General features: G+C 43.4%; 1 protein-coding gene across 1 annotated transcript; it reads right to left on the reverse strand.

Moving 5' to 3' along the window:
- Positions 1 to 1,119: 1,119 nt before the first annotated feature.
- On the reverse strand, positions 1,120 to 2,707 carry LOC132520628 (calcium-binding mitochondrial carrier protein SCaMC-2-like). The gene is given in 2 exon segments (XM_060149367.1): positions 1,120 to 1,815; positions 1,817 to 2,707. Coding segments are annotated over 2 exon segments (1,506 nt in total). The 3' UTR covers positions 1,120 to 1,200.
- Positions 2,708 to 12,830: the final 10,123 nt, after the last annotated feature.

Genomic DNA, 12,830 nt, shown 5'->3' on the forward strand with positions numbered 1-12,830 from the left:
CAGGTGATGGGAAGGTGCAGTCAACCAGGAACATTAATATGAGTAAAAAATGAACTTGAAAATGACAGGCTATTAATTAAGCAAATCTATAAAAATAGTTAGGACGTAACTCTGTTCAAATAAATACGAAATAAATAGGCTCCAAGCAGCGTGATACGTTGCATCACTGGAATGTGAGGCTGGTCCCACTTTGCCCCAGTTGGGATTGGACACGAATCCCCAGGGTGTCAGAAACAGACTTTAATGCAGTCGGCCAAGCCATTGGCTCTCTTTGTCTTCCCTCTGGAAGAACAGAACTTGTACATTTGTCCAGCTTGTCTTTTCCAACAATACATAATTAAGGCCTTGAACACCTTTTCCTTCTCTCACCAGGGCGTGCAGACTCAGGGCAGAAACTGCCCTTCTTGCTTCAACACAATGCCCACTGCCCTCATGCCAGCGGGGAGGGAGAGGGAGTCAGTTCTGAGCTGGTGCCAGTCCTGACAGAGGCCGGGGCCAGCTCAGAGCCCCAAGAGCCCCCAGCAGCAGGCAGCAGAGGCCCTCTGGGTCCCAGGACCCATGAAGCCATGCGCCAGGATGCCAGGCAGCCTTGCCCTCGTCGTGCACACGGGGATCCAGGTGCCCATCTGCAGGGCAGCTCAGAAGCCAGACTCCTCCCTCTTCCCTGCCAGTGGCTGCGCTGCCAGTTGGGAAGTCAGGCTGAGGTCGGGTAGAATTACCCTTCCCCATGGACTGAGCGGAGAGGAGCAGCGTGGGGAGTGGGCTGCGGGCCCTCCTCCTACCATTTAAAACAGCAGCAAGGAAGGAAGCAAGGTGGGCCCGAAGGTGCCCTGCGCCAATGGTCTGGCTGCGAGGTCGTGATGGAAGAACTAAGCCAGCTTCCCAGCCCAGCTATTCGGCAGGCACCACAGGAAACGTCCTGTCCCCACACGTGCGAGCCTGTGTTCTGCTGAGCCCTGGACCCTGAGGAACACCCATAGGTCTTCCCTGGGACGGACACGAGGGTCAGCCAGGGTCAGCAGGACAAACACCGTGGGCCTGCCGGCTCTGCCCCCACCCTTGCAGGTGCATCCTATAGGGTTTTCACAGCTTGGCTTAAGTCAGCTCAGTGTTGGCACATTCACAGAATGAGATGGCTACACACCCCGGGGCTGCAGGCCCAGGATCAGCGAGTCCGTGGGCAGGCTGGCCTCCCTCCCGTCACTGCGACTGCACGCCTAGGGTGATCTTCAGGTTCTCGTACACCATGTAGCTGATGCTCACGGCCGGAATCACCTTCCTGAAGTTGGGGGCCAGCCCCCAGTACAGGTCAAAGGCCCCCTTTGTCCACAGAATCTGTTTGAAGAGGCTGATCATGGTCACCTCCGGAGAGCCCTCAATGGAGGCTTGGGCCTGCATCCGGGTCCTGACCAGGGCCAGTGGGTAGCTGGCCAGCTGGCCACAGGCGCTGGACACGGTGCCACAGGGCAGGAGCACAAACACTCTGGGGTGTGCGCTGTTCACTGCATAGCACTGCAGCCAGGCATTCTTGAGCATGTCGTAGACGGCCAGGTCTATCCCAGCGTAGGGGATGATCCCCAGCATGTTGGGAACATAGCCTTTGTAGAAGGCGGCCATGCCCTCTCTGGCTAGGATCTTCCTGGCACAGTCCAGCATGCCCGAGTACTGGCCTGTGTTGCGCAGGGCCATGCGGGTCTTCAAGACCTCCATCGGGTAGCTGCTGCTCTGGGCGATGGCCCCTGCCAAGGACCCTGCCACAAGCCTCTCGCGAATCTTCAGAGTCTCTTGGTCACTCCGAATGAGACACTTGATCTGCGTCATAGGCCATGAACTTGATGGCCGACTCGGGGGCAGTTTTGAGGACGTTGATGCCGTTGCCCCGCCAGAGTGATTTGGCCCCTCCTGCTCGAATCATCTGGGTGAAGCCACCCACGATGCACATGTTGTTCCTGCGGGAGGTGTGGACCTGCATGAGCACCTTGAGTCTGTCCAAGGGAGCCGTGCAGGTTCTCGATACAGCCCCCGCCCCACCGCCAGCCACCAGGTGTCTCCACCACATCCCTGTCTGCCTCTCCTCCGCCGTGAACTCATCGGGGACCGTCAGATTCTCACCCATATCAAAGATCGTGGAATGCTTCCAGTACAGGATGATCTCAGGGATGTTTTCCACGGGATGCAGGAGGCGATAGTCTCGCCACTCGTTCCAGTCGATGGTCGTCGTACCGTTCTTGTCCATGCTCTTGAGGATTTTTTCTGCCTGCTGTTCAGATATCTTGACTCCCAGGTCCCGCAGGGACTGCATGATCTCCTGCGCGTCGATCCATCCATCATTCTTCTTGTCCAAACTCTTGAATACCAGCCTCAGTTTCTTCTCGTGATCTTGGCAATAATGGGCAAACTCTTCAAAGTCTAGTTGCCCATCGAGGTCTTTGTCGCCAGCTTGTACAATTTTCCGGATCTCGCCCTCTGTGCGGTGCAGTCCCAGGAGCCGAAGTCCCATGGTCAGGTCGTTGACACACAGGCGGCCTTCGCGGTTGACTTCGAGAGTCTGGAAAAGGCTCCAAAGGCGCAGCCGGTGGTCCGGTCCCCCGCAGACGGTGCCGCTGCAAGGGTCCACAGACGCTGGCGATGAGGCGGACGGCTAGGCGGTGGCTGCGGCGTCCGGCAGTGGGGAAGCCACACAGCGGCACAACACACTGCTCACCATCGGGCGCGAGGCAGGGGTGACGGGCCGGCGGGGAGAGCGTGGAAGACACGCAGGTGTCCTTAGTCCAGTAGCGTGGACTCCAGGTGCCGGCAAGCTGGCGGAATGGGCAGCTTCCGGGTGCTCAGTCATTTAAATGTCTTATCTTTCATCTGTCTCCAATACATTCCCCTATGTAGGGTGATTAAATTACACTATTTTGACCACTCCATAACTGTGCTGTACCTATGGCAAAAACTTCATTCTAGATACCTTATTCATTAGACCTTCTATTTTGATTCTGTCCAATATTAGTTCCACTTTTTAATTAAATTTCATGCTAAATGACTCTCTTTATCGGTTAGTTGAGAATAACAAAAACATGATGTATCATACAATTTTGAAATTTAATAATTAAAAGGTCTGGAAATGCTTTTTTTTTTTTTTTTGATTCAAGAGAATCTAAAACCCCATTAGGAAACTTTCTTTTGTCTGACTAATGATGTATAAGAACAGTGAGAGTCATGGGTGATGGATCCTCTTGGAAGAAATCAATTACTGTCTCATCCACTCTTTCCCTGTGGGAATAGAATGAATGTCAGTACAATTCCAGTTGGCACAAAACCTTGCAAAATGTTTCCCTTTCTTGCTAACATTTGAAAACGTTTCAAGTAAAAGAAGGCACTAACCCTGTTGTTTGTGTAATTTCTTTCTCTCTTCTTGCCTTTCTTTCACTGGATCACAGAAACAATGCAAATTTCACTGGATTAATATGATTCAGTTATTATACTCTGAAATGTTTAATTTACCCTCATTGTAAGAATTTGAGAAATATTTAAATTTTCTTTTCTTTTCTAAGCTGATTTGAAATCCAGTAAGATAACTCTGAAGTAAACTTAACATTTTTAATTTGTGTGAAAAATTTGTCTCTTGCTGATGGGGTTGGTGACAAAAGAGAAATGACAAACTAATGTCTCTTATTCTTTAATTATTGTATCAGCCAGCAACTGTCTTCCTCAAGCTCAGCCATAGGCTAAAGCTGTAATGTTAAAATCATAAATATCCTGTTTTTGGCACAAAAAATCCTAAAACAGTAGTGGGGAGGGACATTAACTATTCTCTTACCCTGCACAACAATTTGGTGTAGGTCCAACTCAAGCAAGCTATCACCTACTCTCCCTGGCCAAAATTATCTGTTCACTCTGAAGAAATTATGCTCCTCAAAGACCGTGAAGCTTCCCACTGAACTTCATGTGATGTTTAAAACCAGTCCAAGTGGTGGTAAAAAACTAAAAGAGGGCTTCCCTGGTGGCACAGTGGTTGAGAGTCCGCCTGCCGATGCAGGGGACGCGGGTTCGTGCCCCGGTCCGCGAAGATCCCACATGCCGCGGAGCGGCTGGGCCCGTGAGCCATGGCCGCTGAGGTTGCGCGTCCGGAGCCTGTGCTCCGCAACGGGAGAGGCCACAACAGTGAGAGGCCCGCGTACCGCAAAAAAAAAAACAAACCAAAAAACTAAAAGAACTTTACATGTTAGATAGATGAATGAGTAAAGGAGATTTCTAAGGTAAACAGAAGTACTATGAGTAGGTAAACTGGAGACTAGCTACATTGCTAATAAAGTCATACAAACTCAATTGAAATAAATGAGACTGCTCTAGGTCACCAGTCTGCAACCTTTGGAGAATAGATCAATATTTTTAAGGCACCTTTTAAGAAACACTCATCTTAAAAGATTCCTGGAGTGGAGGGGGAAACTTCCATGGTTACAAATGTTGGAGAAACTCTGCACACAATACATCTTCTTTTGCAGATTTGTAATGTATATCAAACACATTAAAACACCATTCTCCAAATGGGGTACATCAATATCATAGGGTGCACAAGATAATTCAATAGGAGGTAGGAAGGAAACTTGAGAACATTTTTTAATATTTATTTTTATAATATTTCTATTTCATTTTATTTTTATGTCTTTTATAATATATATAACATTATCACAACAGTGAGTTATTCAATTTACATGTGAATACATACACTTCTATTGAGAATAATGCTCAATTGTTACTGATGTATGAAGAAAAAATTTGCACGCTTCATTAATCTTAGAACTTCTGTAGTAAAACATTACTTTGAATTTATATCATATAGGCGACTTTATGTGTATGTATGTATCACTGATTATGATCCAATGAAACACACTTTGTGAATCACGGTTTTAGTAGCCAGAAGCTTTATTTTTTTCCAGACAGGATGCTTCCATTTACTATATCTGCTAACAGGGGAATGACAATGACCTGGATTTTAGAGTGTGTTTTGTGAATTCAATTATTCTTGGAAAGTCTTTATCAGAGAGGACATAACTGAAGGAAAAGTATCAAGAAATAGAATTTTGGGACTTCCCTGGTGGCACAGTGGTTAAGAATCTACCTGCCAATGCAGGGAACACAGGTTCGATCCCTGGTCCGGGAAGATCCCACATGCCATGGAGCAACTAAGCCCGTGTGCCACAACTACTGAAGCTCATGTGCCTAGAGCCTGTGCTCCACAACAGAAGCCACCGCAGTGAGAAGCTCACACACCACAACGAAGAGTAGCCCCGGCTCGCCACAACTAGAGAGAGCCCGCTCACAGCAATGAAGACCCAGTGCAGCCAAAAATAAATAAATAAAATAAATAAATTTTAAAAAAGAAAAGAAGAAGTAGAATTTTTACCTTAGCTAACAAGTTAGTCTATCACATATTAATGGATGCTGTTAAAAGATATGCAATTTCTAGGTCAGAGATGAATGATGGCCTGACTGGAAGCCAGAGTGTCAGCATTTTGGGGTAGGGGTAGGGGCAGTTCTCTAAGATCCAGGTCCCACAGGTAGACACGAGGAAGGCTAGATAACAGCTGCACACATCATGAGCTGCTTTCAGGAGGGGAATCCTGAGATTCGGTAGTCTGGGTCTTTCATAATGGGCAAAAGCATGCTTCCACTTTGCTTTGGATAAATCCAATATCTCTGTCTTTCAAGGCTGTTCACTATCCAGACATCCTTGAAAAAATGGTCTTGAATTCAAGGCAATCAGTGCCTCTGCTTGCGAGATACGCAGAAACATGCAAAATTCACGGAGAAATGTCTCCCATTTAAGCTGTGCTAATGGATTTGGTTTTACAAAGCGTAAACCAACATACGTGCACCTAGCCGATGATCTCTTTCAAATCCTTCCACACAGGATCATCTTCATGGATACACAACCGGTGCAAACACACAAAGCCCTATGCTCAGAAACCACACAAGGAACTCTGGCTTAATGGCCTGCGATTGCGTCTCATTATTGTCTTGAAACTCTTAATAATGTTATCTTAGATCTTATGTTTGGTAAGTGAAGTCCTATGAGACAGTGGAGCAGTTGGCAGGCCCTTGAAGTCTTGGTTTGTACTTAATCCTGTCTCTTGCCACCTCCCTGCCTCCTGGGAATGGGTTCTATGCCATCTACTGTCCCTGACACCCCATACCCTTGCCCAGCCTCCCCATCCAGGAAGGATGTTACTCTCTCCCTGGGGCGGCGACTAGGTTGTGTTAGTTGGGAGAGGCCTTTGTTTGCTGTTGCCCTTCTCCCCATGCAAAGGCCTTGGATGGGTTGCGGTGGCAGCCATCTCACCCTAGGCTGACAGTTACATGTGCACCCAGAGGGTGGGCAGGCTGAGACTAGGTATGGCTGGGAGAAAGCCGCTAGCCCACCCTTGATCCAGTGCATCCTGAGTACGGAGGATGCATCCATGCATGCACAGGGATTTAAAGCCCCTGGATACTGCCTGCTCACCATGGTTGGGGCGGCAGGCCTATGGGAAGAGGAGGTGCCTGGCTCGACTTTTCCAGATCACCACCACCCCTCCCCCGCTTCAGGTTGCAATATATCAGTCTAGCAGCAGGCAGGAAAAGTTGCCCAGCACGTATGTCCTGAGCCACAAGCAGGGGCCCCTAGGCACAAATAAGTGTTTGCACTGGCCCCATGAGTATACCAGTTCCCAAGGGAGCACTCCCCCTGCTGACTCAATGCCCGGCAGGGTATCTTTTCTGCCTTCCAACCTTCCTGAATCTAGTTTTCTTTGTCTTTTCTAGTCATTTTGAGGCACCCTCCAGGGATTAACTCTGGAATACAAATTGTATAATTTCAGTAATTCTTTAAATGAGTTAGTGCCTTTATATTTCCAGTTAAAACTGGCATTGTACAATATAAAAAGAAATGCTCAAATTAAGTGCTAGTAATTTAATATTTTAATTTTTCTTTACTTAGAGTGGCATTATATGACAAAGAAAATACATAATGGCAAGCTGAGAGAACGACAGCAGAAGAAAGGAAAAGTTTATATCGAGTACTTTTAGTGCTTTTTTTCCTGCTTTTGCAACAAAGGTCCTTGCATTTTCATTTTGCACTTGGCCACTGCAATATATGCATCAAGCCCTGCTCACTCAAGATATCTCTGCTTCACCTCACCCTTCACCTGAGAACTCGTTGGATTTGAAAACTGTTAGAGGAGGTGTCCATACTCTGTATGCGTACCATACTCTCTTTTTTCCACTTATTACAAGGGACAAGGAGTCCCTGCTTCTATTCTATCAAGGAGGTAGTCCTGCAACTTATCCCCTTGCATCCTGCACCCTTTACTCTTGTTCCTATCAGGGACTTCCCACGTGGATTTATCCTCTCGTCTGAATCATGAAATCTTCACGTTTTCCACCTCTCCTGTACGATTCATATAAACATGCACTGATAACTTTAACATGTACATATAACATCACATACAAAACAGGAAAATCTCTTAATCCCACCACCTGCTTTTAGCTGCCTTTTCATTTCTCTGCTCTCTTTGGCAGCAAAAATTCTCAAGAGTTGTGCACACTCACTACCTCCCTGTCTTCACTTGAAATTCACTCATCCTCCCACTCCACTCCTGCTACTGTCTGTACACCACTAACTTTGCTTATTAAATTACCAAATGATCCCTTAATGCCAAATTCAGCGCTCACTTATCTAGTCCCCTTCATACTTCACTTTTCAGCAGCATTCAGCATAGCTGATGATTCCTTCCTTATTTTTATTTTTATTTATTTTTATTTTTTTGCAGTACGCGGGCCTCTCATTGTTGTGGCCTCTCCCGTTGCGGAGCACAGGCTCCGGATGTGCAGGCTCAGCGGCCATGGCTCACGGGCCCAGCCGCTCCGCGGCATGTCGAATCTTCCCGGACCAGGGCACGAACCCGCGTCCCCTGTATCAGCAGGCGGACTCTCAACCACTGCGCCACCAGGGAAGCCCAACTCCTTCCTTCTTGGAATTCTTGGTTTCTGTGACTTCTCTCCCACCTCACTATTAATCCACCTTGTTGGCTATTTAACAGTTTTTTGCTGACTCCTTCTCTACCAAAACTTTAAATGTTGGAAGGCATCCAAAACTACATGCTGCATGTCTCTCTAATCTTGTCTATTCTCTCTCTCTCTCTCTCACTATATATATATATATTCTCCAGTTTGCATCTCCAGATTATATATCCAATGGCCTCATCTCAAATGTCTAACAGGCATTTCAAAGTTAATATGGCCAAAATGGAACCCTTGATTTTCCCCAAGTATGCTGTGCTCTGTCTTTTTGAGCTCAGTAAATGATATCATCTAATCAGTTACTCAACCCCTTGATTTATCTTCCCTTTAACTTTCACACGTTGTCCATCAGCTAGTACCATTTTCAAACATATAAGCCTAGTTGGAATCTATACTCTCTTCTGTCTGCTCAGATACCACCGTAACCTGAACTACCGATACGTCCTACCAGCAAGACGCTTTACTAGTCTCATTTCTACACTTTCTCACTGTAAACCTGACAGTAAGCTGAGTGATTTTTTAAAATCATAAATTATATTATGTTAGTGTTTAGCTCTTAAAATGAGTACCTTGGCTTTATAAGATCACGCACTACTTGGTACCTGCCTATGTTTCCAAGCTCATCCTGTATTATTTTTCCCAGCATATTCCAGACACACTGGCCCCCTCATTCCTCTCCCAGGTCCACAGAGCTCATTTTCTTGAGAGCAGACACCTTAGAGGACTGACTCATATCTGAAATAGTACTAGGAATATAGTATCCAATAGATGTTAAATAAATACATTATTTATCTTTCCATTTATCCATCTTTTTCTAATATGGATGTATTAAGTACCCCTTATGTTATTATTTGAGGATAAATTTAATACTTTCATACTTAGAAAATACCGCAAAAATCTCTATGAAATACGTACTTTCATATATAATAGTTTCTGTTTTTAAAGTTCATTTCATTCCCTTAAACAGAAACACTTATTTGTTACTTTAATAGTGTGGTTTGGTTGTTTCCTTTACACTATTAGTGTAATTGACTGGTGGAATCATGGTTGTGGGAAACCATATAGCTTAATGGAATTCTCAAGGACCAGGAAATAAAATCCATCCTGACTTTATGCCTTTATTATTCTTCACCCTGTGCACATCCTTATCTAGAGAATGGTATTAGTATAATACCTATATCAGGATGAGCAACTTTACGAAGCAGAGTATTATGTAACTCTGTCCTACTTCTGGTAAAATGAAGGTGAATAAGCAAATATGCATAGGCTGGAAGCCCCAGAGCACTCACATTTTCGTCTGATCTTTTACATTTTGGAGATTCTGCTGTTAAAACATTTTCTCTGTGTAAATTTGTATGCTCTCTAGAGGACCATTCAGTTACATTAATGAGATTATCAAATGGTCTATTGATTAGGACCACCAAATGAATGGATAGAGGGCAGTAGAGTTTGGGGATACTACTGACTGAGCTAAGTTATACTCGACAGTGGGGCACAAGGGGCAGGACTCTTTTTCTTTTTTTCTGCCAAGACTAAATGCACTCCTCTTCAAGTCTGTTTTCAAGGGAAGCCTTTCATACTGCTCAAGTCTCAAATTCTCTTATCACAGGGCTTATTGTGCTGCACCAGCTTGTCATTCCTCGATATCCTCCGTTAAGTTATAAACTCTGTGAGGACAAGAACTATAAATGCCCTGACTATGGCTATTTCCCTATTGAATTGAATGAATGAGTGAATGGACAGATGGAATTGAATAATAAATGAATGGAGTGTTAAGGCAATAGTTCATGATCACCTGAAAGAACAGTGTGAAGGTATACAGTAGTCTATGAGGGATCTTCTTTCATGTTTGACCTCTCTTATTTGAATCAGGTAAAGGGAATTAAAAGAAACCCTGGAATGGTATTTGTGGATTATTTACACCCTGTATGAGGCTGTTTGCTGGGTTTGACAATAATAAAAAAAGAGAGAAAAAGGAACAAAGAAACCTCATGATGCAATTCTGACTCTATTTCTTACTGTAGGTTTATTGGTTATGGTTTATAAAATTAAGAAAAGAATACCTGTCTTGAAAGTAATACCTGTCTTGAAAAATACCTAGGTATGGTGTTAGTAAAATTAGAAAGATATTAGCCACCATATTATGGTAGATATTATCATTATTTGCTTGTACTCCTTGGATGGCAATTTGTAAAATTTTACAGCAATATTAAATATTGAGACTTTTTTTCATCCTTTTTCCAGGACTTAATTCATGCATAAGATAAAGCAATGATTTTTAGATCAATATATAGAATAAAGCAATGATCTTTAGACTACTTCCAATAAATTATTAATTACTAATCATTTGCATATTCAAATATACAAATGCATGTTTTGTAAGAGAGTTATTTCTTTTTTTATATCAGACTTCTAAGTTTAAGTTCCAAGGACCTGAAGTTAGAATTTTTAGTTTCCAAAGTAGTTGATATCTCACCTTTGAAAACAGAATAAAGTTGGTGTTTCTCCTTCTAAAAATCACAAAGGTGTTTAAGTAACTTACTGTTCTAGACAATGGCTCATTTTAACATCTGCCTGCCTCTTGACTATATCCTTGTAGTAAATATTATCTACCATACTGATGACATATCTCTTTCTAATCTCATCTCATTTCTTCCATCTCCTCAATTTGAAGACAGAGATTATGCTACATGAGGTAATCTGTTTTGAAAAAAAACAAAAAGCCCTTGCACTCAACCCATATACATACCATTTTCCCCCTGGAATTAGGTCTTCCATACTTACTTGAAATAATCTTATATCTTAGTATAAACAGTAGATTTTAAAAGAGATTAGGCTGTTATTTTGTGGATGGTTAAAAGGTATTGTGATTTTTAAAAATGGCTTTTCAGAGGTGAATCACTGGTTTAAGCATAGGTAAGGTAGAAGTGAACAGAAGTTATTACCCTCTGAAAGTTCACTGGTGATTTTTGTTCAGTTTATAGTTTTCCCATGGACTGGTGCCCAGCCTCAACTCTTACACGTACTTCAGCACTGCTGATGGGAGCTTCTCCTGAGAGGGGATGTGTGATTGGTCCCTGGGGTCTGGTACTAGAGAGCCATCCTAACTTAGGGATGAAATGAAGCTGAAAACTTTTCTTGTAACTTTTGGTCATTCCATAATACCTAACCTTCTCAGTTCAAACCAGTTAGATGAAATGAATACTTCTGTACCAATAACATGCAAACTACAAAGAGATTAGTAAACGTTAAGAAGTACTACTCAGGGCTTCCCTGGTGGCGCAGTGGTTGAGAGTCCGCCTGCCTGTGCAGGGGACACGGGTTGGTGCCCCGGTCCGGGAAGATCCGACATGCCGCGGAGCGGCTGGGCCCGTGAGCCATGGCCACTGAACCTGTGCGTCCGGAGCCTATGCTCCGCAACGGGAGACGCCACAACAGTGAGAGGCCCGCGTACCACAAAAAAAAAAAAAAAAAAAAAAAAAAAAAAAAGTACTATTCAGAGGACATTGACAATCAGACTCACCTCAGTTTTTTGGTTTTGTTTTTAGGATGATATAATTTTCAACTGATAGTATTTTTTTAATATATATACACAAAACCACCTCTACCCAAATTTCTCTACACACAGGGTAGGTTGAGCTGCTGTCAAATTTAATCAAGCAGAATTGACTTTTACTTGGACACTGGTGTGTTAATGAAGGTTCTTAAAATCTGTCAGGGTATTTCTTTGGCAAACCGTACCAAATTGTATTGATACCACCCTCACCTTCCCACCCCTTTGCCCCTTTAAATAGTTGGTAATCATTTATCAGATCTGTGTTCCAGCCCATCCATGTTGCAGGGGCTGGATTCATGACTTGGCCCTGTGTGTGTGTGTGTGTGTGTGTGTGTGTGTGTGTGTGTGTGTGTGTGTGTGTGTGTGTGTTTATATATGTGTGTATGTGATTCGATTTTTCTTGATCTTATTGGCTGTGTTGATAATGGCTTCTTGCAATGTCTTTGTTCAGATTGTGTATGTATTGCAGTCCTGCAGGCACCCTCAACAATGTCTCAAGTCAAACTATAATCACCCCTGAGCTTGCTGACCTAATTACAAAGCTTTACAAATGTCTTTGCTTATCTGTTTGGTCATTTGCTTTGTTCTGCTGCATTTTTCTCTTCCTCGTACTCCCCTAATTTTTCTCCAGTGCTCATACCCATATTTGGGCTGAAAAATCTTTACGCTTGAGGTTTGTTCTTTCCCACTCTCTGAATGCGGTGAGGATATTCATCCCAAATTTGAGGTAGGAAATGTTTGGCTTTATGCGGTATTACTAGGAACAGTTATTGTTATAAAGCAAAAGAGAAACTGTTTTCTGAACGTTTTCTTGCCCTCTGTCTTGTTCTTGCTCCTTCATTTAAAAAACAGTATATATTAATTGCAGAAAAAATTGAACATAAAAACTATAAAAGAGAAAGTGAAAATCGCTCATATACTCAAATCCTTGAAAGAACCCCTACTAACTATATGCTATACTGCCTTCTGATCTTTTCCCAGTAAATATGAGTGCTGGTTTGTATATATTTTTAAAAATTTAAATAAAATGCATTTGTATATACATGTACTTATGTATACATACACATATACTTGTATCCTGGGATCATAGTGTATATAAAATATTATTAGCTTATTTCTTCTCTATTGTATTGTGAATAATTCCCATGTCATTAAGCCTTCTATAGAAACTTTATTTTAAAAACTTCTTTACTATAAAATGAAACATATAGTCATAGAAGCATGG

This window comes from Lagenorhynchus albirostris, chromosome 5 (assembly GCF_949774975.1).
Source record: "Lagenorhynchus albirostris chromosome 5, mLagAlb1.1, whole genome shotgun sequence".
Taxonomy (NCBI): Eukaryota; Metazoa; Chordata; class Mammalia; order Artiodactyla; family Delphinidae; genus Lagenorhynchus; species Lagenorhynchus albirostris.